Genomic DNA, 27702 nt, shown 5'->3' on the forward strand with positions numbered 1-27702 from the left:
CCCTGTGAACCTGGGTATCTATACAACAAAGAGGGGTGCATCTCTCAGAACCCCAGAAGACATACAATTGTGCACTGCAGCTCTATTCGTTATTGTCAAAATCTGGAAACCAACCAAATATTCATGGACGAACAAGAAAAGCTAAGTACGGTATGATTCCATTTGCATGAAGTATAAAAAGAGGCAAAACTAATCTCTGGTGAGAAGAGAGACTAGCAGTTACTTGTGGGGGAGGGGAGTGGGCGTTGACTGTGAGGGGGCCACAGCGGGGAACCTCTGGGGAGCTGGAAATGGTCTAGGTCTTGAACTCAAACCATGGCAGGTATATTTACACCACAGAAATTATCAAACACAAATCAACTCCCGGCTCCCCACTGCCACCAATGGAGCCGAGGCTTAAGACATTTGCCAATTTACCACCGATTTCTAGAAATGTAAAAAGTCAAGTTCATTTAAGATTTGTGCGCTTTGGTGTAGATGTTTTACCCTAGTAAACGTTAAACACTGGCAGTAGGCTTTCCATAGACTACCTGTCACCAGCTTTCCTTTGCCAGTCTTCAACCTGCGGCTCCCGGGGCACCCGCCGCACTCCACCGACTCCCATCCACCGCTCACCATCCACCGATTCCCATCTCTTCATCCTCTGCACCAGGTGCCCTCAGACATCACTGGGCGCCTTAGGGCATCTCAAAGCCATGTTTGGAACTCCTGCAGGAAGCCCTCCCTCCCTCGTCCTCCTTCCTTCCATCCAGGGGTCTTCTCGGGGCTTATCCCTTCAAGGCCTAACCTTGACCCACCCTATCTACGCAACATTGATTCCCACCCCCTACCCTATTCCCCAGAACCTTCAGCAGTGCCTAGCGCAGCTAGGACTCAATCATCGCTTGTCCACTTAATGAATTACTCTTGGCACAAATTTCCTCGTCCTTTTCGGCCCCAGACAGACACCCCACAAACATGAAGTTACCCTTGATTTTTCCACTTTCTTCCTCCTGCCTGCAAATTCATCAATCACAGGTCTTGCAAATCCTACCTCTAAATGGTTACTAAATCTGCCTACTTTGGGGGCAACCTCCCTTCCCTGGACCACAACTGCACCAGCCTCCTTTCTCCCTCGGGAGCTTCCCAATCCATTCTCTCCCCTGTGGCCAGAGGTCAGTTTCCCCCTGGGGTGCATTTAAGCCACAGGAAGCAGATCACTGTCCTAGGCCCGCCCCTCCCCACCCCTTGGTCTGGACACGCTCTGGGCTTATCTTAGGCCCCAGTCCCCGAAGGCTTCCTCCTCCGGTTGGACCTCCGCCCAGGTCAGGCTGTGACAGCGTTTATCATGACGCCGGCGTGTCGCCCTGTGTCCCTCTGCCGTCTGCAGGATGGCAAACTTATGGCCAGGGCCCAGCACATCTTGAGCACCCAACACATCCGTTAGAATGAACAGAAACTTCCCCTCTCTGAGCCTGTGGCCTCATCTGTAAAACAGAGATCGCGAGATCCCATGAGTACCGTGGGGATTGAATGACGGATTTTTTTGTTTTAAGCAGGAGGAACAGCGCGGGATGGGTGCTCAATAAATGGGAGCTCAAAAAATCCCCAAAACTGCCCAGAGCCGTGGCTATTCCTTGCAAACTGCTGGACGCTGCTGGGCTCAGCTGGGCTCAGCCCACAAGCGGCGGAGTTTGTATCAGATTTTCAGGTCGTACTTAGCATAGGGACTCCCGCACGACAAAGCTGTTTACGAAACAGAAACCAGAACTGGGGCAGTGACACTTTGGGGCCAGCGATGCCCTTTCCCAAGGCCCCAGCCACCCAGTTTCCGCCGGAATGCTTTCCGGGGTCGAAGGGCGCCGGGCACCCAGAGTGCTGAGGTTCCGGGGTCGCGCGATTCCGCAGCTCCCAGGCGCCGACCCGGACCCCTGGCCGGGGCACCTACGCCCCGCCCCAGTCGCTCCACGCCAAAGCCCATTGGTCGGCAAACTGTCTCTCCTACCCACGTGATGCGGTACGTGACGCAGCCGCGTAAGGCTGCTGAGCTCACGTGATGCGGTCCCGGAAGTTGACCGGCGCAGCAGAGGCTGCGGAGCGTTTCCGTAGTTCGTGCGCGTCTGGCGGCGGCGGCGGCGGCGCGATGTTCTCGGCAGGAGCGGAAAGTTTACTCCACCAGGCCAGGTACGGGGCAGCTGCGGCCCCGGCCCTCCTTCCTGCACCTCTCCCTAGGGGCACATGGGGGTGGGTCTCACAGGGCAGGGGCTCGGGCGTCAGCCTTGCAGGAACCCGACTGGACCCTCCCTCGAGACTTGGGGATCGGGGAAGGCAACACGGCGGCCAGGCGTGGGGTGAGGAGGTTGGGGAGGGTCACGGTGGGTCCCCGGAGGAGGTGACACCTGAGCAGAGTCTTGGTGAGTGAAAGCAAGTGGGGTGGGACCCAGTCGACAGTTTAGTCAAAGGCTTGGCGGTGAGAACTCGGCGTCTGGCAGGAAATCGGGCATCCAGGAGCTTTCATTGCCTCACAGTCAAGAACGCAAAGTCACAGAGAGCCCGGAGGGCTGCTTAGGAGTAAGGCTGTGTGCCAGGCTGGGGAGCTGGAGGCCATCCGAGGGCTTTGGGGAACCGTGGGAGGGTTTTGTGACTTAGAAAGATCGCTCTTGCGCGGATGTATTAGCTAGGCTGAGAAATCATCCTCCAGGCTGGTTTCAGGCTGTGTCTGGACTCCCACTAACGAGTGGGTAGCGCCTTCCTCACCAACTAACCAGTCATGGGGCAAAACAGTGTAAGCCAAGACTGAACAGACTCACGGTCCACCAAACAGGCAAAGACTTCATGCTGCATGTTTAAAAGAAGAAAATGCTGACCGGGCGCGGTGGCTTACGCCTGTAATCCCAGCACTTTGGGAGGCCAAGGCAGGCGGATCACCTGAGGTCAGGAGTTCGAGACCAGCCTGCCCAACATGAGGAAACCATGTCTGTACTGAAAATACACACACACACACACACACACACACACACACACAAATTAGGCTGGCGTGGTGGTGGGTGCCTGTAATCCCAGCTATTTGGGAGGCTGAGGCAGGAGGATTGCTTGAACCTGGGAGGTGGAGGTTACAGTGAGCTGAGATGGCGCCACTGCACTCTGTCCCCTAGGGGACAGAGTGAAACTCCGTCTCAAAAAGAAAAAAAAGAAGAAAATACAGCCAGAACTACGGCCCCTTGGTAAACGTAAACAATCTTGGTGAGGCGGGAGGCCGAAGCAGGAGAAGTGCATGAACCCAGGAGGTGGAGGCTGCAGTGAGCCAAGATGGCACCAGCACTTCAGTCTGGGTGACAGAGCGAGACTCCATGTCAAAACAAACAAGCAAACCTGGATTCAGAACTAGACCAATTGGTGGGAAAGATTCGGATGGTTGAAATTGCTGTGATTATAGTGAGTGAGGTATTGAAAGCAGATTAAGTTCTAAAGTCCGAACAGGACAAAAATCTCTGATTAAAATAACCCTTAAGATTCCACTCATTAGGAAGAGGCTTGGTGAATATGCAGCACCATCTTCCAGCAGCTCAACATAGGCAACCTTCCCTTCAATCCTGGACAGATAGGTCATTCATGTGAATGTGGGGGCTGTATGAAAATGAAAAATACTGGCATCTCAGCATGTAACATGTTAATCCCAAGATCTTTGCCAAGAGACAAGGAAAAACACCCACTGAGAACTTCATTCCCAGTCACATTCTACTCAAGGTCATAAACTTGTGACATGAAAGACAAAAGGAAGAGTCCTCACTATTTATTTATTTATTTATTTATTTATTTATTTATTTATTTATTTTATTTTTTGAGACAGAGTCTCCCTCTGTCCAGGCTGGAGTGCAATGGCGCAATCTCAGTTCACTGCAATCTCCGCCTCCCGGGTTCAAGCAATTCTCCTGCCTCAGCCTCCCAAGTAGCTGGGATTACAGGTGCCCGCCACCACACCCGGCTGATTTTTTGTATCTTTAGTAGAGATGGGGTTTCACCACATTGTCCAGGCTGGTCTCGAATTCCTGACGTCAGGTGATCTGCCCAACTCGGTCTCTCAAAGTGTTGGGATTACAGGCATGAGCCACCATACCCGGCCGAGCCCTCACTATTTAAATACCTGTTTCTCGGGTGGGCAGGCATTTTTGAGGATAGAGTGTGGTTGAATTTCCCTATGTAACATACATGAGTTCTACAGTTGCCCTCTGTTAGGGTTTCAAGAAAGCTAATAATCTGTCAGGACTTACCAGTTTTCACAATATATGTAAGCCTGTGATTTCTGGTGATGTTTTAAGATAAATGACTATAGTTTGAGGGTTAAGGTTTGGAGCTGGCCAGGCTCAGTGACTGGCTCAAACGCCTGTAATCCGAACACTTTGGGAGGCCGAGTTAGGAGGATCGCTTGAGGCTAAGACTTCGAGACCAGCCTGGACAACATAGCAAGACCCATCTCTACAAAACAGAATGTTTTAAAAACTTAGCCAGGTGTGGTGGCAGGTACCTGTAGTCACAGCTACTCAGGAGGCTGAGGCAGGAGGATCACTTGAGCCAAGGAGGTTGAGGCTGCAGTGAGCTATGATCGTGCCACTGCACTCCAGCTCGGGTGACAGAGGGAGACCCTGTCTCCAAAGAAAGCCAAAAAGATTTGGAGTGAACTTTAGTTTCTCTCTAAAGGTGTCAGAGATACGGAAAGCAAGGGTGGAAAAAGTGATAAAAGATAGCTCCGTAAGCTGAAGGGTAAATGGAGAGACCGGGAAGCGAGTAACGGATGGGGGCATGGAGGGGTTCCCAGCAAGGTCCAGGATTTCCAGGAGGAAGAGCCTCAGCCCACTAGCTCGGGAGCTAGTGGGGCATGTTTCAGGCAGAGGGTCTGTGCGAAGGGACAGAAGCAAGAGAAACAGGACGTGGAGGCTGGAGAAGGAAGGCAGGGTCGGGGTCTTGTAGGTAGCGTTACGGTCTGTAGGAGTTTGGATTTGAAAGCAGTGGGGAGCTATTGAAGGGTTTGGGTGAGTTGGATTTTAGAGAGAAGCTTGAGACTTGGAGAAAATGCTGAAGGGAATTAAATCGGGATGAGGGGTTCCACCTTTCTGGGAAAGATTTTCTGTTGTGTGTATATATGTATATGTGTGTATATATAACTTATATTATGTATTATACATAACATATATATTATATGTTACATATATATTACATATGTATTATATATGTTATATATAATATAATGTACATAGTATTATATATATAAATATAATATATTTTATATTATATATAATAAAAAAAGAATAAAAAAAATTCCCTGGGCATGGTGTAGTCCCAGCTACTTGAAAGGCTGAGGTGGGAGAACCGCTTGAGCTAGAAGATCAGGCTGCAGGGAGCTGAGACTGTGCCACTGCACTCCAGCCTGGGTGACAGAGTAAGACTCCATCTCAAAAAAAATATATATATATATTATATATATATATAAAAAATATATTTTTTATATGTAATATATAATATATACATTTTTTGAGATAGAGTATATTACATATTATATGTATTAAATATATAATATATAATATATTATATATGTATTGTATTATATATTATATATAAAATATAGACTATATATTATACATGTTATATATAAAATATATATTATACATTATACATGTTATATATAAAATATATTTATACATAACATATAAAATTTATATTATACATAATATATATAAAATTTATATTATATATTATGTATAAAATATATTATACATAAAGTATATAATATAATGTTACATATAAAATATATACTATATAATAATTTATATTATATATAATATATTGTTATATATAATATATAATATAATACATATCATATATTTTATATAGAATATAGAATATATATTTTATATAGAATATAGAATATATATTTTATATAGAATATAGAATATATATTTTATGTAGAATATAGAATATATATTTTATGTAGAATATAGAATATATATTTTATGTAGAATATAGAATATATATTTTATGTAGAATATAGAATATATATTTTATGTAGAATATAGAATATATATTTTATGTAGAATATAGAATATATATTTTATGTAGAATATAGAATATATATTTTATGTAGAATATAGAATATATATTTTATGTAGAATATAGAATATATATTTTATGTAGAATATAGAATATATATTTTATGTAGAATATATATTATATATTTTATATTTTATATATGTAATACAATACATATAATACAATATATAATATATACCTTATATCTTATATATAATATATATTTTATATAATATATACATATATTTTTTGAGATAGAGTCTTACTCTGTCACCCAGGCTGGAGTGCAGTGGCACAATCTCAGCTCCCTGCAGCCTGATCTTGTAGCTCAAGCAGTTCTCCCACCTCAGCCTTTCAAGTAGCTGGGACTACACCATGCCCAGGGAATTTTTTTTATTCTTTTTTTTGTTTGTTTTCGAGACGAAGTTTTGCTCTTGTTGCCCAAGCTGGGGTGCAATGGCGTGATCTCAGCTCACTGCAACCTTCACCTCCCGGGTTCAAGCGATTCTCCTGCCTCAACCTCCTGAGTAGCTGGGATTACAGGCTTGTGCCACCACGCCCAGCTATTTTTTTTTTGTATTTTTAATAGAAACGTGGTTTTTCCATGTTAGCCAGCTGGTCTTGAACTCCTGACCTCAGGTGATCTGCCCGCCTCGGCCTCCCAAAATGCTAGGATTACAGGTGTGACCCACCATGAGCGGCCGAATTTTTTTATTCTTTTGTAGAGATGGGGTCTCACTGTTTTGCCCAGGATGGTCTCAGACATCTGGGTTCAAGTGATCCTCCCACCTCAGTGTCCCAAAGTGCTGGGATTACAGGTGGCCTGGGGAGGGCACAGCCATGTAGGGGGCCCTTCTCAGGGAGTCCCCAGAGTCCCCTGGCACAGCAGCCCCTTTGCGCATTATTGGTTCTTTCTTTTAAACTGGGATAGAAACCTAAAAACAGGCTTCCATTTGGGACTTTATTCAGTATCTTACCTGTGGCTTACTAGGGAGATTTTAAAACTAAGCCAATTAGTTATTTGAGTAAAAAAATATAATGGGCTTACCTTACAATATGTCATGACATTTGTTCTTTAATATATAAGATTTTATTTTCAGGCCAGGCGCGGTGGCTCACGCCTGTAATCCCAGCACTTTGGGAGGCCGAGGTGGGTGGATCACGAGGTCAGGAGATCAAGACCATCCTGGCTAACATGGTGAAACCCTGTCTTTACTAAAAATGCAAAAAATTAGCCGGGCGTGGTGGTGGGTGCCTGTAATCCCAGCTACTCGGAAGACTGAGGCAGGAGAATTGCTTGAACCCCGGAGGCGAAGGTTGCAGTGAGCCGAGATCGTGACACTATACTCCAGCCTGTGACAGAGCAAGACTCCATCTCGGAAAAAAAAAAAAAAATTTATTCTTGTTCGCATAAGCGAAAGGCTCATTGAAGACATCTTTTGAAAAGCACCTTATTCTAGAGTAAATTTCCTACTCTTGAATGAGACCCCTAAAAAGAATCAGTTTTAGTCCTTCTGCCCCGGGAATAACAAAATCTAAGTGCATGGCGTCTCCGTGAGTGAGATTCGTCATAGTGCGCTGTAGCGATGGATCAGGAAATCCCAGGGTGAGAGGAACCAGCTCAGGGAATCAGTGAATTTATCTCGAGAGCCATGAGCGGTGGAACCGTGTCCTTCCACACACTCGGCTTCTCTTTTCTAAAGCGGGATTTTCCCTGCTCCAAGGGTTATCCTTTTTTTGGTTCCGAGCAGCGAGTGCTTCTGGGTCCTGAAGTCCTCTTTTTTGTTTAGGGAGATCCAGGATGAGGAGCTGAAGAAGTTCTGTTCCCGGATCAGTAAACTGCTGCAGGCGGAGGACTTGGGGCCGGACACCCTCGACTCCCTGCAGAGGCTCTTCCTCATCATCTCAGCCACGAAGTACAGCCGGAGGTGAGTGTGGCCACAGCTCAGGCCGGCTCCTCACACAGTGGCCCCAGGAGAACCCAGCCCACGCCCAGCAGGTTACTGCAGATGCTCCTTGGGGGTTGAGTCATTTGTCCACTTAAACCAGTGCTGAAGGTCCGTCCTCATGTAAAACGCTCTGTCCATTGGCCCAAGGGTGGTGCCTGGCCAGGTGCTCTGGGGCGCCGGGTGCTCCTGCTGCGGTCGTGACGTGTTACCGCCCACCATGGGCATCTCGCCTTCCAGGCTGGAGAAGACATGCGTAGACCTGCTGCAGGCCACCCTCGGCCTGCCTGCGTGCCCCGAGCAGCTCCAGGTGCTTTGCACCGCCATCCTGCGAGAGATGTCCCCCTCTGACAGCCTCAGCCTGGCCTGGGACCACACACAGAACAGCCGGCAGCTGAGCCTGGTGGCCTCCGTGCTCTTGGCCCAGGTAGCGCAGCAGTCACCACCCCAGTTGGCACCAGATGGCTGCTTCCCAAGGAACAGGGGAGACAGGAAGCAGGGGCGCCAGAGCCGGCAGGTGGTTGCTTGTTCTAGATGCATCTCGGTGCTGAGTGCCTGGCACACTTGAGGCTGGGGCATGCCCTGTTGACTGGAACGGGGTCCCATGCCCAGCAGGCTCAGGAGAGGTGGTGGAGTTCGGTTTCTCAGACACAGCCTTGAGACAGCGAGTCAGTGGAGGCTGGGCCTCCAGACCTTCTTTTTGGGGTTTTTGTTTTGTTTTGTTTTTTAGAAGCAGGGTCTCACTCTGCTGCCCAGTCTAGAGTGCCATGGAGTGATCAAAGCTCACTGCAGCCTCGACCTCCCTGGCTCAAGCAATCCTCCCACCTCAGCCTCCTGAGTAGCTGGGATTACAGGCATGCATCACCACACCCAGTTAATGTTTGTATTTTTTTGTAGGGACCTGGGGTCTCACTATGTTGCCCAGGCTGGTCTTGAACTTCGGGGCTCAAGCAGTCCACCCTCCTTGGCCAGGAGTTCTTGCCAAGTCCATGTCCTCCCTCCCTCTGTGTCGGGAGCAGGCCTGGGCACTCAGCGTGGGGATCCTGGGGTTCACAGGCTGCCTTTGTGTGAGAGAAGCTGCTATCTCTGCTCACGGGTTGCCCAGGAGTGCAGAGTCTGCAGGAAGGTTGCGATGGAGCTGGGGTTTTCCCTCCATTCTCAGCCTGCAGCGTCATGAGGTGCCTCCTGCGCTGGGGTGCAGCCTGCGGTTGCTTTAGTTCTGTGTGGGCGAGAGCTTGTGGGCCCCGGCGTACTCAGGGTGTTGTACTTCGTCACTGGGGTCATCCTGGTTGGTGCCCAGCACCCTCACCTCACAGACCCCCTGCAGGCCACCTCCAGGCCTCTGAGATGACCTCGGTAATGCTGCAGTGGCTCCTGGCCTTTGTAACAAGATGACTCCGGCTCTTCTTGTTCGTTTCACCAGCCCTTCTCCTCAAGCAACTCATTTTTTTTTTTCAGTGGAAGATGATCTTGCAGAACTGCTGCCAGGTGCCAGCGGTGCACCCCCCGCCAGGCACGTGGCCTCCCAGCCACCCTGACGGCCCTGCCCCTGTGCTGGGTGTCTCTGGTGCTGCTCAGATGTTTTAGTATCTGGGTGTGCGGAGTGAGGTGGGTGGTTTAAAGACTGGGATCCACACTGGAGACCCCGCAGGACGGGGTGTCCTGTGGCTGCGATCAGGCCCATGGTGGCTGCCAGTGTGTTTTTAGCATTGAATCAGCTGTGCCCCCACCCAGGCCCCCTCCACCCTCAGCGATGCAGCTCCCAGGGAAAGAGGCTGGAGGCGGAGCAGGCACCTTATGGCCCGGGGTGGGCCTGGGCGTGACATCCTCCGTGCCACCTGCTGGGCCAGGGTCTCAGGGACCGATGCTTCTCAGGAGTGTCACACAGACTTCCGAAATGGAGGAGCTGGTCTCTGGCACAGGCCAGTACCCCAGCGTTTGCCCTGTTTGATTTGAAGGGTGACAGAAACGAGGAAGTCAGAGCCGTGGGCCAGGGTGTGCTGCGAGCGCTGGAGAGCCGGCAGCCTGAGGGGCCCAGCCTCAGACACCTCCTCCCCGTCATGGCCAAGGTCGTGGTCCTCAGCCCGGGCATCCTCCAGGAGGGTACGTGGGGCCCCTCCTAAGAGGCTGTTGGGGGTCTGCCTTCCCAGGTCCTTCCCTGAGGGCCCATGGTGGGTTGGGAGTGTGGGGGGCGGGGGGTGGGGGCACGGGGAGGCCCGAGGGCCTGGGACACTACAGGATTCTGTTTTCTGAGAAAAATCAGCCAGCATCCCAACGACCCAGGCAGCCGTAGGATTTAACCTCACCTCCCCATGCCACCCCACCCACTGCAGACCAGGCCACCCTGCTCAGCAAGCGGCTGGTCGACTGGCTGCGCTATGCCAGCCTCCAGCAAGGGCTCCCGCACTCCGGCAGCTTCTTCTCCACTCCCAGGGCCCGGCAGGTGAGGCTGGGACTGTTCTGCAACCGTGGGGAGCAGAGTCACAGACAACCCCTCCCCGGAAGCTCCTGTGCCCACAGTAGCCAGCCCTGCCTAACAGGTCCCCGTCGGCGGCTGCTGTGATTCCGCAGGGTCCAGGACGAGCCTGCCTCTGCTGCAGGGCTTGGGTCAAGCAGGGCCACGGTCCCCTGACCCGTGTGGCTCTGGGGGTCTGTGCGTGGGTTCACTCCCGGGGCCCGCGGAGCAGGGTGTGCGATGCACGTCTGCTTGGGGGTCAGGTGGGGACGGTGTTTTTGCATCACACAGGGCAGGCCGCTGCTTGGGCTCATGTTCAGGCGGCTTCCCCTCCACCTCCTGAGGAGCTTGTGCGAAAGGTCGGCGTTTTTCCCAGCCTCGGCCTCCTCCGCCCACTCCTGCCTGTCCTTCCCACAGCCGGGCCCCATCACCGAGGTGGACGGGGCAGTGGCCACAGACTTCTTCACGGTGCTCTCCACCGGCCACCGCTTCACAGAAGACCAGTGGCTGAACGTGCAGGCCTTCTCCATGCTGCGGGCGTGGCTGCTGCACAGCGGCCCCGAGGGCCCAGGCACCCTGGACACAGGTGCGCAGGGGGTGGGACGATGTCACCCGGGGTGGGAGGTGGGCGCACTATGGGTTGGTCGCGGGGGGACACAGGCGGAGGGGGGGGGGACTCAGGTGTGCCCAGGACGCAGCAGAGGTCGGGGCTGGACAGCACAGCCTGCTGACCTGGAGCTAGGCTGAGAGCACTCCCTGGCCACATCGTTGGGGTCCAGGGTCAGCACCGGGGATCCTCTGGACACCTCGTGCCCCTCATGCAACGTGCAGACGTGAGAGCTGCCATTTAAGGCAGGTGCCCTTAAGGTTGTTGGAGTGACGCCACTGAGTTCCTCCCAGCTGCTCTGTGGACTTGTTGGGGAAGAAGCCTCAGCCACCCTGAAGGGCGGCCCTGATGGGGAAGCTGCCGGGTGGGTGGACGTCCCGAGACAGTGACGCCTCACGCCCGCTGGGAGGGGCTGCGGCCTGTGCTCTCCTCCTGCCCATCCAAGCAGGGCAGCGGGCATGTCCCAGCCCGGGAGCCACACGTCAGCCTGCTGAGCGTTCCCATCTCCCGCAGATGACAGGTCAGAGCAGGAGGGCTCCACGCTGTCGGTGATCTCTGCCACCTCCTCCTCTGCCGGCCGCCTGCTGCCGCCCCGGGAGCGGCTTCGGGAGGTGGCCTTCGAGTACTGCCAGCGCCTCATTGAGCAAAGTAACCGACGTGAGTCCCCCACCCAGGGCACTGGCCTCCCCGGGGCTCAACCCACCTGCTCCGCAAGGCGACCTGAGGCCAGCACAGCTTCCCTGAGCTGCTGCTCCACAGAGGGGGTCCCTGGGTGGCCAGTTTGGAGCAGGGGCGTTTTTGCTTCTGGGGTCAGCCCCAAGTGTTCCTTAGGCTCCACCCCAGCCCCGCCCTATCCCGCCTCGGCCCCTTGCCTCAGTCCCACTCAAGTCCTCCTGAGGGCCTGTCCCACACCCCTGCTCCCGGTCCTGCCTGGAGCTTCCAGAGCACAAGCTGCCCCCTCATTGGGCCACTCCGAGGCTGAGACAGAGCCGGCTGACTTTTTTGCCTCCTTCCAGGAGCCCTGAGGAAGGGGGACTCCGACCTGCAGAAAGCTGTAAGTGGCTGGGGACTGGGGGACAGGAGGCGGTGACTCGGCCCATTTGACGTAGTCCGTGTCCCGCAGTGCCTGGTGGAGGCCGTGCTGGTGCTGGACGTGCTGTGCCGGCAGGACCCGACCTTCCTGTACCGAAGTCTCTCCTGCCTGAAGGCCCTGCACGGGCGGGTGCGCGGGGACCCGGCCTCTGTGCGGGTGCTGCTGCCCCTCGCCCTCTTCTTCCTGAGCCACGGTGAGCCCAGGACGGGGTGGCGCTGACTCAGGTCTCTGCTCCTGCCCTTAGTTTTAGGATGGAATTTCTTCTTCCCTTTTTTTTTTTTTTTTTTGATTGAATAGAGACAGGGGTCTTGCTATGTTGCCCAGGCTGGTCTGGAACTCGTGGCCTCAGGCGATCCTCCTGCCTTGGCCTCCCAAAGTGCTGGGATTACAGGCATGAGCCCCCATGCTCAGCTCATATTTCTTTTTGATGGATCGCTGTGCTAGATGTTGGTAATTTTTAAACTTTTGAATAAACAAACTCTCTTTGCTGTGTCCCTAGCCCAGGAAACCTGAAAGTCTAGGAACCAGCACCTTCCAAAGAATGTGCCATAGTTTGTGTGACTCATGAGCTGGCCGTGTCCCTGGGCGAGGGAGACCGAGTGCCGCTTCCCCAGCGTCCCAGTGTAGGACGCCTCGGAGCCCTTGGTGTCCTGGAGAGCAGGCCTGAGACTCAGGGCCCCTATCCAGCCACAGAAGCATGGCCAGGACGAGGTCAAGACGCGTGCGTCCGGCAGATGTGTGCCCTGACGGGCCCTGGTCTTGCAGGGGAGGCGGCTGCAGTGGACTCGGAAGCCGTCTACCAGCACCTGTTCACCAGGATCCCGGCGGAGCAGTTCCACAGCCCCTTGCTGGCCTTTGAGTTCATCCAGTTCTGCAGGGACAACCTCCACCTGTTCGGCGGGCACCTCAGCACCCTCAGATTGAGCTTCCCCAACCTCTTTAAGGTAAATTTGGGCATCCCTGGGTGCCAGGGCAGGGGCATAAGTCCCTGGGGCTCCTCCCCTCTTTCCAGCGGGGTTCAGGGCGAGTCATGGCTAAGCATAGAGCCCTGTGAGTCTCGGACCTGGAATGCGGGGTGCAGGGTGAGGTGGGGATCTGGGGTGCTCCTGCAGCATCTCGTGATCAATGTTACCGTCCAAGAACTCCCTTGTGGGTGTTTTGGGGAGGGGGGAGTGACACAAGACGGTGAGTTTGTTCTCCCAGCACTGGGGCAGAGCTGCCGGCTGGTAGGATCCTGCCCCCCTGGAAGCCCTGCCTGGTGCCTTGGGCACTTGGGTGCCATTTGCCTTTTTTTTTTTTTTTTTTGAGATGGAGTCTCATTCCTGTCAACTAGGCTGGAGTGCAGCAATCTCACAGCTCACTGCAACCCCCGCCTCCTGGGTTCAAGAGATTCAGCCTCCTGAGTAGTTGAGATTACAGGCGTCTACCACCACGTCCAGCTAATTTTTGGTATTTTTAGTAGAGATGGGGTTTCGCCATGTTGGCCAGGCTGGCCTCGAACTCCTGAACTCAGATGATCCTCCTGCCTTGGCCTCCCAAAGTGCTGGGATTACAGGCGTGAGCCACCGCACCCGGCCTGGTGCCATTTGCTTTTGAAGTGTCTTTTGCAGCCTTGCCTTGCTGTAAGGTCTTTTCAACCGAGGTGGGGAATCCTTTTCCTAGAGAAAAACCAGGACAGTGGAAAATTATTGACTTGTTGGTACGAAAGTAGATACAGGCTGGGGGCGGTGGCTCACCTACCACCACCTCAGCACCTCGGGAGGCCAAGGCAGGAGGATCTTGAGGCCAGAAGTTCAAGACCAGCCTGGGCAACACAGGGAGACCTCTTCTCTATAAAAAATAAACAGCCTCACATGGTGGTGTGTGCCTGTAGTCTCAGCTGCTCAGGAGGCTTGAGGTGAGAGGATCACTTGAGCCTGGGAGTTTGAGGCTGCAGTGAGCTATGATTGCACCACTGCACTCCAGCCTGGGCGACAGAGCAAGACCCTGTCTCAAAAAAATAAAAACGGGAGGAGGCAAATGTAGAAGTCCTCCTGGGGACTGCAGGTCTGGGACAGCTGTGGGGCCCTAGCCGGCTGCTCCCGCTGCTGCCTGCTCCGCTGCTGCCTGCTCCACAGCTCCAAGCACTGTCCGAACCGCTCCACTGTGCCCACAGTTCCTGGCCTGGAACAGCCCACCCCTCACCTCCGAGTTTGTGGCACTCCTCCCAGCCCTGGTGGACGCTGGCACAGCCCTGGAGATGCTGCACGCGCTGCTGGACCTGCCCTGCTTGACGGCGGTGCTGGACCTGCAGCTCAGGTGGGCCCCTCACCCTCTGCCGGCGCTGCCTCTCCCAGCCAGCTGGGCCCCCTCCTCACCGCTCCTGACCCCTACACCGGGGACACTCCTTCCTCTCCCCCAACACCCGACCAGTCCTCCCCTGCAAAGCCACCTCTGGGACAGGGTGTGTCTGTCACCCTTGGCCACTCGCCAAGGGCAGCCCCTGCACCCTGGAGTTCCTCACCCGTCTTCACGCCCAGGCCTGGAGCCTCCCATGCCCCCAAGCCCTTCCCGGCACCCAAGGTGCTGTGATGTTAGGGACACCTGCCGTGTCTCCCCCTGACGGGGGTGCTCTTGAGGACAGGGGCCACATCCCAGCTCGGCCTTGGGCGTCTGTCCACGCAGGTCATCACCGGCTCCATCCGAGAGGCCGCTCTGGGACACCTCTCTCAGGGCCCCCAGCTGCCTGGAGGCCTTCCGGGACCCGCAGTTCCAGGGTCTTTTCCAATACCTGCTGCGCCCCAAGGCCAGCGGCACCACTGAGAGGTAGGGGGCCCTCGGGCCAGGGGGCCACCGGGGGCTCAGAGAGCCAGGCCACAGCCACTGGGGTGGGGCTTGCTGCTCGGCCCTAGGCTGCGGCCAGGGTGCTTTGTGCCCCAGACAAGGCTGCGTCCCCGCCCTGGGGAGCAACTGTGATCACCATTATGGAGGCCCTGCTTCTGCAACACGGGTCTGCCGGGTGCAGGGCCTGGTCTCAGCTGCCCACATCAACCCTGATAAGCCTGGGGGTCAGCCCTGTGGGTGCTCCATTTTGCAGATGGACAAACCGAGCCTGAGCCCAGGAAACAGGAGGTCTGGGACTGGCCCACAGGCCTCCTGTCCTCAGCCCACGCCAGCCTTTGTCCCAATGGCTCTGCTGTCCCTGGTGCGCTGATGCCAGGGGTCTCCCCAAACCCAGGGGAGCAGGAGGTCATGAGAGGCGATGAACGAGGATTGGAGTGGCCTCAGCTGTGCGAGAGGGAGCAATGGCGACGTGGCCCCAGCGCCTGGCCCTGGCCTGCGGCACCAGGTAGGGGAGGGGGCGGCACTCATGGCCACGCTGTGTCCTCAGGTTGGCGCCACTCCACCAGCTGTTGCAGCCCATGGCCGGCTGTGCCCGCGTGGTCCAGTGTGCCGAGGCCGTGCCCACGCTGCTGCAGGCATTCTTCTCAGCAGTGACCCAGGTGAGCTCGCCGCCTGGGGCCCCCCATTCCCACGGGCCTCACAACCGAGGGGCAGGCCAGAGCCAGTGCTGTGGGGTCCCCCTGAGCTCTGCAGAAGGCTGCTCCCGCCACACCCGCCGTCCACGGCCACTCTGAGAGTCAGGGAGGCACAGGGACAGGGCTGCACATGCCACAGCCCCAGCAGGCTCCATCCTCCTGCCCCAGCAGGCCCTGTCTCCCATCCCCAGGACAGGGCAAGTGAGTGGCCTGGGCGCTGGCGGCACAGCTGGGGCCGGAGCAGTTTGTCCCCCTGCTGCCCCTGATATTCAGCATCCGCATCTGAGGCCAAAATAAAGGCTCCCACAGGCTGGTGCCCCCCATCCCCCCTGTTGCTGCTTCCCTCCTTGGGGAGCTCTACCAGCCAGATGCCAGTGCAGAGAGCCCGGGAGGTGGGCAGGCCGGCAGGGGGCTGGGCACAGGGCTGGGTGTCGCCTGGGCGCACCCTTGGCGGAGCAAGACGTGTCCCTGGCCTTGCAGAGCGGGAGTTGGCAGAGGAGCCGTGGAACAGAGGTGACACCTCTGCTGGGGGCACCCGGGTCGGCCCAGGGCTTCCCTCCCTGTGCCGGATGCTGCCAGCTGAATGTCTCTGTCCCTGCGTGTTGAAGAAGGCAGTGGACGAGGAGTCTCCAGCCCCTCAGCTGCCCCCCAGCCCTCACCCTGGCTTCACCCCCAACCTTAGGGCCTGTAGTGGGGGTGGGGCTGAGCCTGTCTCCCACTCCTGACCCCCAGGTGGCTGACGGGGCCCTGATCAACCAGCTGGCATTGCTGCTCCTGGGCAGAAGCGACTCACTCTACCCGGCCCCGGGTTACGCGGCCCGTGTGCACAGGTGGGTCCCTCCTGCGCCCCTGCCACAGCCCTGGGCAGGTGCCTCCTGGACCCCTCCCCCTCCCCTTTCCCTGCAGTGGCTTCAGCTCCACCCCTAGCTGGGCCCTCAGCAGCCTCAAACCCTGCCACCCCCACCCACAGCCCCACGCCCAACCCTGGGCACTTCCTCCCTGCCTCTCAAGAACATTCCCGTCCTTCCCTCTGCCGAGCCTGTCAGCTTCAGGGTTGGCTGGAGCCCCTCTTCCACATCCTGTCCCCGGGGGTCCTTCTCTCCAAAGGCCTGATGCATGCAGGCCCATCCTGGTTCCACTCTGAGCCCGGGCCTGAGGCCAGTGCCAGTGCCAGCCTTCTCCCCAGTGAGAAGAACAGTTCCTCTAGGGCTGGCAGTCGTCTGTGTTCCCCTATCTGAGGGTGCAGCATACACCTGCCACTCAGACACGTCCCGGGTCCCTCCAGGGGCTTGGCCTGAATGGGGTGGCCGGGGTGGGGATGGGGTCAGAGGTCTGCCCAGAGCAGGCGTGGACCCGGCTCTCTGGGCAGTGTGCTGAGTTCCCAGTTCCCGGCCCTGTGTACGCTAAAGCCCTCCCTGGTGGTGGAGCTGGCGAGAGACCTGCTGGAGTTCCTGGGCAGCGTGAACGGTCTCTGCAGCAGGGCAAGCCTCGTCACCAGTGTGGTAAGGCGGGCGCTGGCCTCCCCCAGCCGCTCCTGACCCAGGAGGCCTGGGTGGGGGCTGAATCTCTGTCCCTGGGCCTAGGTGTGGGCCGTCGGCGAGTACCTGTCGGTGACCTACGATCGGAGGTGCACTGTGGAGCAGATCAACAAGTTCTTCGAAGCCCTGGAGGCCCTGCTATTTGAAGTCACCCAGTGCCGCCCCTCTGCTGCCCTGCCCAGGTGTCCCCCCCAGGTAGTCACCGCGCTGATGACCACGCTGACGAAGCTGGCCTCCCGGAGCCAAGACCTGATCCCCAGGTGCCTGGTGGGGGAGGGAGAGAAGCCTTCTGGCTCCTGGGGAAGAGAGGTGGCTTCTGAGGTCTTCCCGTCCGGGTGTTGTGAAATGGTCGCAGCAGTGCAGGTCCTGGGTGGGCCCAGCTGGCTGGGCTGGGGTGGGCCCTGCTGAGCTAAAGCCACTCTGCTGGGCGCTTCAGGCCTGGCCCCTCCACACAGACCCCTGTCCTGGGAGGGGAGCATCTGCAACTGACGGTAGGGACCTTCTTTCCCCAGGGCCTCTTTGTTGCTGTCAAAGATGAGGACCCTGGCTCAGAGTTCAGCCACCAGCTCCACACACAGCAAGGAGGGCGCAGAAGCCATCCGTACCCGGGCCACAGAGCTGCTGACCCTGCTGAAGATGCCCAGCGTGGCCCAGTTTGTGCTCACACCCAGCACAGAGGTGTGCAGCCCCCGGTATCACCGCGATGCCAACACGGCCCTGCCCCTGGCCCTGCGCACGGTCAGCCGGCTGGTGGAGAGGGAGGCCGGCCTCCTGCCAGGGTGAAGGGACAGTGGCCAGGGACGCCGGTGCAGATTAAGAGCCTGGGGTGGCCAGCTTGCTACAGAGGCCAGGCTGATAGGAACTCAGGAGGGCGCGGGAGTCCTGGGAGAAGAGGCAAAGCCCAGGGTGGGCTTGGCACCCTCAGAGACACGCGGGGCTGGCCCCCTGCTCACCCTCTGGGCTTTGTCTCCGAGCCTTTTGCTCCTAGGCAACACTGAGCTGAGCTGAGGGGAGCCATGGAGCGGCTCTGATTGTGGCTGGGCTGGGTGGAGGCTGCTGGGTCTGTTTCCTAGTCTTTGTTTTTAGACAGTTGAGGGGCTGGAAGAGCTGCAGTAAAAATAAATCTCCTTTAATAAGCGTCTGTGTGAAGAGTGCACGATCGTTTCCATTACCTGCCCTGCACCCTGGGGAGAGGGCCAGGGATGGGAGCCCCTGCAGCTACTGTCAGTCCTGGAGGCTCAGCCTGGTGCGCCACTGCTGCTACAGCAACCAGGTCATTTGTGCACAGCCCAGAAGGCAGCGGCGCGAGTTCCCGGGTGTGGTCACCGCGCTGGGTGGTGCGCTTGGTCACTGCCCCTTTTGATGCCCCCGAATAGCAGTGGAGCTCAGAGCACTGGATTCCCGCTGGGTTTGCGGCCGCGGCCCCGGCCCCGCCACCTTCCTGGGCCCTGTGCTCCTACGCGCCGGGTCACCGAGGCACAGCTGTGTCCCACGTTCCGCCGGGTGCCTGGGACGGGCTCAGTCGCCAGGGGGCGCCGCCGCCCCGCGAGCCTTGCGCCCCGCCCCCCGCTCTGGCTCCGCCCCCGGTCCCCTGTTTTGCTCTTGCCCCGCCCACCTCCCCTCCGGCCTCGGCCCCACCCCTAATCCCCCATAGCTCCGCGGCTAAGAAACCACGCGCTGAAGGCGACTGCGGGGTCCTGCCCCTTACCCAGCCTCAGGACTACGGAGGGGGCGAGTGACGCGCAAGGAACGGAGCAGGGTACATCGTGCGGGCTCAGGAGCTCCCCAGATGCCCGAGCCGAACCGCGGGGTCCTCACCGCCACGTTCCAGCCCAGGAAGCGCTCGCCTGCCCCACAGCCTGGGCCTGGGGTCGCGTTCCGAGCTCCAGGGCGGGTGGTGTCCCCCGCGGCCTGCGAGGACAGCCCAGGGCCACTGAGCCGGGGCCGCAGGAAAGGCTGGCGCTGGCAGGCGCTTCCGTCGGCAGCACTGTGTTTGTGTTTCCACGTGGAAACACAGCAGCGCACGTGTAGAACTGTGCATACCAAGGCGTGCGTGCACACGTGCCTGCATGTGCACGGGTCTCGGGATCGCTTCCCAGCGCGGTGCACGACCCCGCCTGCAGCAGGGGGCGTGGGGGCGCTGCTGGGCTCATCCTGAAGCTCAGAGAGCGCGGAGCTGCCCCTAGCCTCGGAATGAGTCTCCCACTGAGTCCCCAGCTCCCCTTCTGCCCTGGGGCGGGGCTTCCCTGACCTGAAGGCGTCGGGGGTGTCCTGGCTCCCAGCTCCCAGGCACTCGTGGGGCCACCGCCCAGGCCAGCTGGTGCTAAGTCCGCAGCCCGTGCAGCTGCGCCGGGCTTAGGACGGGGAGTGTGACTTGAAGGGCCGCCCTGCTCATCCAAGTGACAAGAAGGAGCTCATGACCACAGGGCCTCGGAGGGCACCAACCCAGCCCAGGGAGGAGCAGCCTGCAGGTGGCCTCCAGGAGGCAACTGGGAAAAGGGCAAAGCTCACCAGCTCTCGACTTTTTTTTTAAATAAACTTTGAAATTTTAGAATAGTTTCAGATTTACAGAAAAGATGATGAACCTTAGAAACATTATATGCTAAGTGAAAGTAAGAGGTGACAGCGTGCGGGCAGTCCTCACAGCCCTCACTCGCTCTCGGTGCCTCCCCTGCCTGGGCTCCCACTTTGGCAGCACTTGAGGAGCCCTTCAGCCTGCGGCTGCACTGTGGGAGCCCCTTTCTGGGCTGGCCAAGGCCGCAGCTGGCTCCCTCAGCTTGCGGGGAGGTGTGGAGGGAGAGGCGCGGTCGGGAACCCGGGCTGCGCGCCATGCCTGTGGGCCAGCGCGAGTTCCGGGTGGGCGTGGGCTCGGCGGGACCCCGCACTCAGAGCCGCCGGCTGGCCCCGCCGGCCAGGCAGTGAGGGGCTTAGCACCTGGACCAGCAGCTGCTGTGCTCAATTTCTCGCCGGGCCTTAGCTGCCTTCCCGCGGGGCGGGGCGGGGCGGGGCTGGGGACCTGCAGCCCGCCATGCCTGAGCCTCCCCGCTCCCCTCCGCGGGCTCCTGCGCTGCCCGAGCCTCCCGGACGAGCGCTGCCCCCTGCTCAGGGTGCCCAGGCCCATCGACCACCCAAGGGCTGAGGAGTGCCTTTGGCGCAGGGAACAGAAAGGCAGCTCCACCTGCGGCCCCAGTCCCGGATCCACTGGGTGAAAGCCAGGTGGGCTCCTGAGTCTGGTGGGGACTTGGAGAACCTTTATGTCTAGCAAAGGGATTGTAAATATATCAGCACTCTGTCTAGCTCAAGGTTTGTAAACACACCAGTCAGCACCCTGTGTCTAGCTCAGGGTTTGTGAATGCACTAATGGACACTCTGTAACTAGCTACTCTGGTGGGGACTTGGAGAATCTTTATGTCTAGCTAAGGGATTGTAAATACACCAATCGGCACTCTGTATCTAGCTGAAGGTTGGTAAACACACCAATCGGCACCCCGTGTCTAGCTCAGGGTGTATGAATGCACCAATCGACACTATCTAGCTACTCTGGTGGGGACTTGGAAAACCTTTGTGTCCACACTCTGTATGTAGCTAATCTGGTGGGGACATGGAGAACCTTTGTGTCTAGCTCAGGGATTGTAAACGCACCAATCAGCGCCCTGTCAAAACAGACCACTCGGCTCTCTGTAAAATAGACCAATCAGCAGGATGTGGGTGGGGCCAGATAAAAGAATAAAAGCAGGTTGCCCCAGCCAGCAGTGGCAACACACCCCGGTCCCCTTCCACACTGTGGAAGCTTTGGTCTTTCGCTCTTTGCAATAAATCTTGCTACTGCTCACTCTTTCGGTCCACACTGCTTTTATGAGCTGTAACACTCACTGCGAAGGTCTGCAGCTTCACTCCTAAAGCCAGCGAGACCACGAACCCACCGGGAGGAACAAACAACTCCAGACGCGCCGCCTTAAGAGCTGTAACACTCACTGCGAAGGTCCGCAGCTTCACTCCCGAGCTGGTGAGACCACGAACCCCACCAGAAGGAAGAAACTCCGAACACATCCGAACATCAGAAGGAACAAACTCTGGACACGCTGCCTTTAAGAACTGTAACACTCACTGCGAGGGTCCACGGCTTCATTCTTGAAGTCAGTGAGACCAAGAACCCACCAATTCTGGACACAAAAGAATCCAGACCCAAGGCCACATACTGCATGACTCATGTCAGAGGTGTGGGAGCCAGAGCAACTGCATCTTGAATAGGGGCTGGGTAAAAACGAGGCTGAGACCTGCAGGGCTGCATTCCCAGGAGGACAGGTATTCTTAGTCACCAGATGAGATAGGAGGTCAGCACAAGGTACAGGTTCAAGATACAGGTCCCAAAGACAGTCCTGATAAAATAGGATGCTGTAGAGAAGCTGGCCAAAACCAAGACAGCAACAACGGTGATCTCTAGTCATCCTCGCTGCTCATTAGTTGCTAATTATAATGCATTAGCATTCTAAGAGACACTCCTACCAACACAGTGACAGTTTCCAAATGCCACGGCCACGTCAGGAAGTTACCCTATGTAGTCTAAAAAGGGGAAGGACGCTCAGTTCCAGGAAATTTTCATCCCTTTCCTAGAAAACTCATGAATAATCCACCTCTTATTTAGCATATAATCAAGAAATAACTCTAAGTATACTCACTAGCAGCTCATGCTGCTGCTCTGCCTTTGAAGTGGCCATTTTTTTTTTTTTTTTTTTTGAGACAGAGTCTTGCTCTGTTGCCCAGGTTGGAGTGCAATGATGCAATCTCGGCTCACTGCAACCTCCACCTCCTGGTTTCAAGCGATTCTCCTGCCTCAGCCTCCTGAGTAGCTGGGATTACAGGTGTGTGCCACCACCCCCAGCTAATTTTATTATTTGCCTTTTTTTTTTTTTTTTTTTTTGAGACAGAGTCTTGCTCTGTTACCCGGGCTGGATGGAGTACAATGGCGCAATCTCAGCTCACTGCAACCTCCGCCTCCCAGGTTCAAGTGATTCTCCTGCCTCAGCCTCCCGAGTAGCTGGGATTACAGGCGCTTGCCACCATGCCCAGCTAATTTTTGTATTTTTAGTAGAGGCGGGGTTTCACCATGTTGGCCAGACTGGTCTCAAACTCCTGACCTCAGGTGATCCACCCGCCTTGGCCTCCCAAAGTGCTGGGATTACAGGCGTGAGCCACCGTGCCTGGCCCACCCAGTTAATGTTTGTATTTTTAGTAGAGATGGGGTTTCACCATGTTGGTCAGGCTGGTCTTGAACTCCTGACCTCAGGTGATCCACCCACCTCAGTCTCCCCCAATATGCTGGGATTATAGGGATGAGCCACTGCACCTGGCCGTTTCTTTACTTTCTTTCTTTCTTTTTTTTTTTTTTTTTTTTTGAGGCAGAGTCTTGCTCTATCGCCCAGGCTGGAGGGCAGTGGTGCGATCTCGGCTCACTGCAAGCTCTGCCTCGTGGGTTCACGCCATTCTCTTGCCTCAGCCTCCCGAGTAGCTGGGACTACAGGCGCCCGCCACCACACCCGGCTAATTTTTTGCATTTTTAGTAGAGACGGGGTTTCACTGTGTTAGCCAGGACGGTCTCGATCTCCTGACCTCGTGATCTGCCCACCTCGGCCTCCCAAAGTGCTGGGATTACAGGCATGAGCCACTGCGCCCAGCCTGTTTCTTTAATTTCTTAATAAACTTGCTTTCACTTTATGGACTTGCCCTGAATTTTTCCTTGCTCGAGGTTCAAGAACTTTCTCTTGGGGTCTGGATCAGGACCCCTTTCTGATAACACTTACAGGAAATAGCCACAAGGCGTGTAGCCACAAAGGCAGAAAGTGGGTTTGTGGTTGCCAGGGCCTAGGGGCAGAAGGGAACGGGGACAGCCTGCTTAGTGGCCATGTTTTCCCCTTTGGAGGTGACAAAACTAGACAGTGGCGATGATTGCACAACCCTGTGAACGTGCTGCTTGCCACTGAATTATACACTTTAAATAGCTAACTGTATGTGAATTTCACTTTAATTTAAAAAGTGGTGACAACTGAATATGTACAAAGCGTAACAGGTATATTAATAGTAACAAGTCAATGTCGGTTTTCAGGTTTTGCTGCCGTGCGGCAGTGGGAGAAGCTGGTGGAGGTACACGGGACTCTGCTATTTTTGCAGCTTCCTTTGGATCTATAATTACATCAAAATAAAATACTTTTAAAACACAAAAACGGGCCGGGCGCGGTGGCTCACGCCTGTCATCCCAGCACTTTGGGAGGCCGAGGTGGGCAGATCACCTGAGGTCAGGAGTTTTGAGACTAGCCTGGCCAACATGGTGAAACCTGGTCTCTACTAAAAATACAAAAATCAGCTGGGTGTGGTGGCAGGTGCCTGTAATCCCAGTCAGAAGGCTGAGGCAGGAGAATCACTTGAACCTGGGAGGCGGAGGTTGCAGTGAGCCGTATTGCACCATTGCACTTCAACCTGAGTGACAAGAGTGAAACTCCATCAAAAAACAAGCAAAAAACAAAACACCCATAAGAAGTGTTACCTTTCACAGTGTTGTAGATTGTCTGGGGCCTGGCTGGGAAGTCGTTCTGTTCCACGTGGTGTCCCTGGGATCACTGGTAGGACTGCATTCGCCTAGATGCTCAGCAAAGCCAGAACAGCCACAGTGGTGGCCCTCACGAGTCCTGTACCTCAGCTGGCTGGGCCTCCCTGACTCCACGGGGCATCCCTTCCTTGGGTTGATGCCAAGAGCTTCTTTCCATGGGTGCTGAGTTCCAGGAGCATGAAAATAGAAACCAAAGGCCCTTGAGTCTGGCTTGGAAGGTCCCAGAATATCACTTATGCTACATCCTGTTGTTTGGAGCAAGTCAGAAGGCTGGAGAATATTGCAGGGAAGAAGAGATAAGCCCCCTTCTCTTTGTGGTAGGAACTGTTCGTGGCCACCTTTGGAAATACCTTGCCACTGTCTTTTCTCTGGCCACTACAGTCCACACCCCTTCCACATAAAAAATATACTCAACCCCCTTCCACCGTAAGGCATCAAATCAGAGTCCAGGATCCTGGGATCTGCACCAGGTCCAGAAATGCAGATCGTCCAGAGCTGTGAGACATTCTCAGCAGTGCTGACATACACGTTGTGGGAATTCTAGGAAAAGAAAGAGAACAAGGCCAGGCACGGTAATCCCATGCCTGTAATCCCAGCACTTTGGGAGGTCAAGGCGGGCAGATCTTGATGTCAGTTTGAAATCAGCCTGGTCAACATGGTGAAACCCTGTCTCTACTAAAAGTACTAAATTAGCCAAGCGTGGTGGCGGGCGCCTGTAATCCCAGCTACTCAGGAGACTGAGTCAGGAGAATTGCTTGAACCTGGGAGGCGGAGGTTGCAGTGAGCTGAGATCGTGCCACTGCACTCCAGCCTGGGTCACAGAGCGAGACTCTGTCTCATAAAAAAAAATTAAATAAATATTTATATTTTATGTAACAAAATATAAAAATATATTTATAAAATATATGAATATATTACATATATGAATATATAATATATTCATATATAATTGTTTATATAATATATTCATATATTTTACATATATCTTAAATATATATACCAACACATTTTATATATATATATATATTTTTTTTTTTTTTTTTTTTTTTAATCCAGTATTTTGGGAACCTGGCAGTGGTCGCCGTTTGGAGCCAGGCGCAATGCGGAGCCGCACACATAACTGCGGGTCGGCAGAAGGCGCGGGGCGGACGCGCTGCACCTCGCCGTAGCGCACACCAGGGGGCAGCGTGGAGCTGCACGAGGCCCAGGGCCTGGGACGGACCCAGGACACCGATTTGGGGACCCCGCGCAGACCTCTGTCCCCGTGAGGGGCGCATCTGCAACTGACTGGCCGGGACCCTCTTCTCCAGGGTTTCTCTGTTGCTATCAAAGATGACCCTGGGCCACCAGTTCCACCACAGCGAGGAGGGCGCGGAAGCCGCCCGCACCCAGTCCATGGAGCTGCTGACCCTGCTGAAGATGCCCAGCGACCCGCGCTGTCACCGCGATGCCGGCAGGGCCCTGCCCTGGTCCTGCGCACGATCAGCTAGCTGGTGGAGAGGGACTCCGGCCTCCTGCCGGGGTTAGGGCCGGTGGCCAGGGGGATGCTGGTGAGGATTAAGGGCCTGGGGCTGCCAGCCTGGTATCAGGGCCACGCTGGTGGCTTTAGTAGGGGAGACGAACTCGGGAGGGAGCAAGAGTCCTGGGAGAGGAGGCAGGGCCCAGGGTGGGCTGGGCGCCTCAGAGGCCATCAGGTCCGTCCACTTTCCAACCCCTGGGTGTCTAGACCTTTCTCTGGGGCCTGTGCTGAGCGGCGGGATCAGAAGTCCAGCATCCTCTGCCAGGTCTGGTCCCTGCTTCAGCTGGGAGGGGCTGCTGGAGCTGCTTCCTGCAGTGCCCTGTGTCTGGGCAGGGCAGGGGCAGGGAGAGTCAGTTCAGATGATCCCCTGATGACAGCTGTCACCGCACTCTCCCGTGCCCGGTGGCAGGCGGAGGACATGGGGAGCCCCTGCAGCCCCTCCAAGCGGCCCACGCCTGCTGCCCGAGATGAGACCCCAGCAGGGCACCCTCTAAGAATGGGAAAAATAGTTTATTGAACCGTACTTCTCCATTAAAGTCTTTAAACATAAAAGCTCTGTAACAAACATCACAACTTCACGTCATCTGCCGTATAAATAGAATCTACACCGAGATGCATGTTATCAACAGGCGTGTCCCCAAGGTGAGGCTCCCCACCCGGGACCCGACTTGGTCAGTTACAAAACAGGGATGAAGGTGGGAGGAAGCCTAGTGTCACCAGGTGGGACCGGGTGCCGGGCCTGTGGGGGTGTCCTCGCAGTCCCCCTAGAGAGGGGGCGTGCGGAAATGGATCTTCTTGGCTGTTTCCACGTCAGACTTGGCGACCAGGAACCGCATCTTCTTCCCGCCGTGACGGATCAGGTCCACGGCTCTGAAATCCATGCCAGACGTGGGAGTGGGCAGCAGGGCAGCAGGGGAGCCCCACAGGGTGCAGCCGGGCCTCTCCTTTACCCCAGGTCCCCTCCCCTGAGCAGGGCGTCTGGGAGGAGGGGTCGGGCGTGCATGCAGTGGGGGTACCTCAGGTAGCCGAGGCCCAGGAGGCTGCTGCCGTTCACCTCCAGGATACGGTCCCCCAGCGACAGGCGCCCGTCGGCCGCTGCGGGGCTGCCCGGGAGCAGAGTCTGGATGTAGAGCCCAGGGGTGCCCAGGCGCGTGTGCTGGGGACAAGCAGAGGCCTCAGAGCTGCGCAGGCCCGACTCTCGCTGTCCCCAGCGAGGACCACTGCAGCCCCTCCCTTGGCACCTACAGGCCTCCGCCTGGCATCCAGCCAGGCCCACTCATGGTTTCATGTGTCCCTCCAGAAAAGCAGTAGACACCACCGTCCCCACAGGCCCAGGACAGACCCTAAAGGCTTGAGGACAGAGGCAAGAGACAGCAGGCCCAGGGGGCGTGGCCGTTGGACAGGCTGGGTCCTCCGTCCCAGTTGCAGGGGCCAACCCCACTCTCCTCCCCGAAGGCCTTCCTGTAGCCACGTGGCCACACAAGCTGCTGCCAGGCTTGCATGAACAGGAGGGGCCAGGCAGCCTGCATGGGGGTGGGACAGGGGTGCTGGGCCACTCACCATCCCGTCGATCAGGCCCATCCCCAGCCCGGAGGGGCCTCGTTCCAGCTCCACCATGAAGACGTAGCAGAAGTCCTCGGTGCTGGAGCTGCGGCTGGACAGGGCTGGAGGGGACTCGTCCACAAGGGCTGCAGAGTCTCCTGGGTGGGGGCCAGGAAAGGTGGGGTGGAGTGAAGCGCCAGGAATCAGGACGAGGAATGGGATGTCCTGGCCTGGCTGCCTCTGTAGGGGGTCAGGGACGGGCCGGCCTCCTGTGGCTCCCAGGAGACACTGTTCAGGCAGAATGTGACCGGCAACCCAGACATTAGGGTCGGGGTCTGCCTGTGGGTGACACCTCCATGTTCCCTGAAGGAGCACCTCAGTCCCTGCCCCTGGCAGTCCCAGGACACTCGCCCCCTCTGGGGGCGGCTGTTTTCCGGCTCCAGGGCCCCACGCAGTTCTGTGCCGCCTCCTCAGCAAGCTCTGCCCTTTCTCCTCCTCCCTCCACACCCAGATGTGACCATGTGCACCCTGAGGGTTCCCACCGCTGACCAGACCGAGGCCCCAGGCCCTAGCCCAGCCCAGCCCAAGCACCTGCCCTGAGGGCCACCATCTGGTGCCCTCTCCATAATGGCGATCCTGCCGTGGGGGCACTTGGGTCAGAGATGAGCTGTGCACCTGAGCAGGTGGCCTGCCTGGGACCCAGCTCGGCCAGGTGGCCCCAAACCACAGGGGACACTCTGACTCTGCACACACACCCAGGACACTTCGCTCCTGCAGGGCACACCCAAGCCCCTCAGACGAGGCCAGGGCCGGCTGG

The 27702-nt window shown here is 56.2% G+C and overlaps 2 protein-coding genes across 8 annotated transcripts in view; one reads left to right on the top strand and one right to left on the bottom strand.

Annotated features, from left to right (window-relative positions):
* Positions 1–1988: 1988 nt before the first annotated feature.
* AP5Z1 (adaptor related protein complex 5 subunit zeta 1) lies at positions 1989–18357 on the top strand. 4 transcript variants are annotated; one of them, XM_024241309.3, is made up of 17 exons: positions 1989–2163; positions 7854–7991; positions 8250–8436; positions 9968–10112; positions 10343–10452; positions 10882–11050; positions 11585–11728; positions 12088–12125; positions 12195–12357; positions 12930–13108; positions 14320–14462; positions 14829–14969; positions 15535–15646; positions 16415–16512; positions 17052–17184; positions 17266–17480; positions 17733–18357. In XM_024241309.3, the coding sequence occupies exons 1-17, from the start codon at positions 2036–2038 to the stop codon at positions 18001–18003; spliced, it is 2514 nt and encodes an 837-aa protein (XP_024097077.2). In that variant the 5' UTR covers positions 1989–2035; the 3' UTR covers positions 18004–18357. The 4 variants fall into 4 exon arrangements, with proteins under 4 accessions (XP_024097077.2, XP_054401637.2, XP_054401638.1 ...); XM_054545662.2 differs by lacking the exon at positions 14829–14969 and having other exon boundaries at positions 2014–2163; XM_054545663.2 differs by lacking the exons at positions 17052–17184; positions 17733–18357 and having other exon boundaries at positions 2054–2163.
* Positions 18358–23760: 5403 nt separating this feature from the next.
* The window catches only part of RADIL (Rap associating with DIL domain), an 87482-nt gene continuing 83540 nt past the window's right edge, over positions 23761–27702 (bottom strand). For 3 of the 4 annotated variants that reach the window (XM_054545660.2, XM_054545661.2, XM_024241293.3), the window contains 3 exons: positions 26904–27043; positions 26360–26499; positions 24880–26213 (listed from right to left, as the gene is read on the bottom strand). In XM_054545660.2, the coding sequence (XP_054401635.1) occupies positions 26108–26213; positions 26360–26499; positions 26904–27043 (386 nt within the window). In that variant the 3' untranslated portion in view covers positions 24880–26107. Of the gene's footprint in view, positions 26214–26359; positions 26500–26903; positions 27044–27702 lie in introns of all 4 variants that reach the window. The other variant, XM_024241292.2, reaches the window with a different exon arrangement.

The sequence above is a fragment of the Pongo abelii genome, chromosome 6 (genome assembly GCF_028885655.2).
Source record: "Pongo abelii isolate AG06213 chromosome 6, NHGRI_mPonAbe1-v2.0_pri, whole genome shotgun sequence".
NCBI classification, from domain to species: Eukaryota; Metazoa; Chordata; class Mammalia; order Primates; family Hominidae; genus Pongo; species Pongo abelii.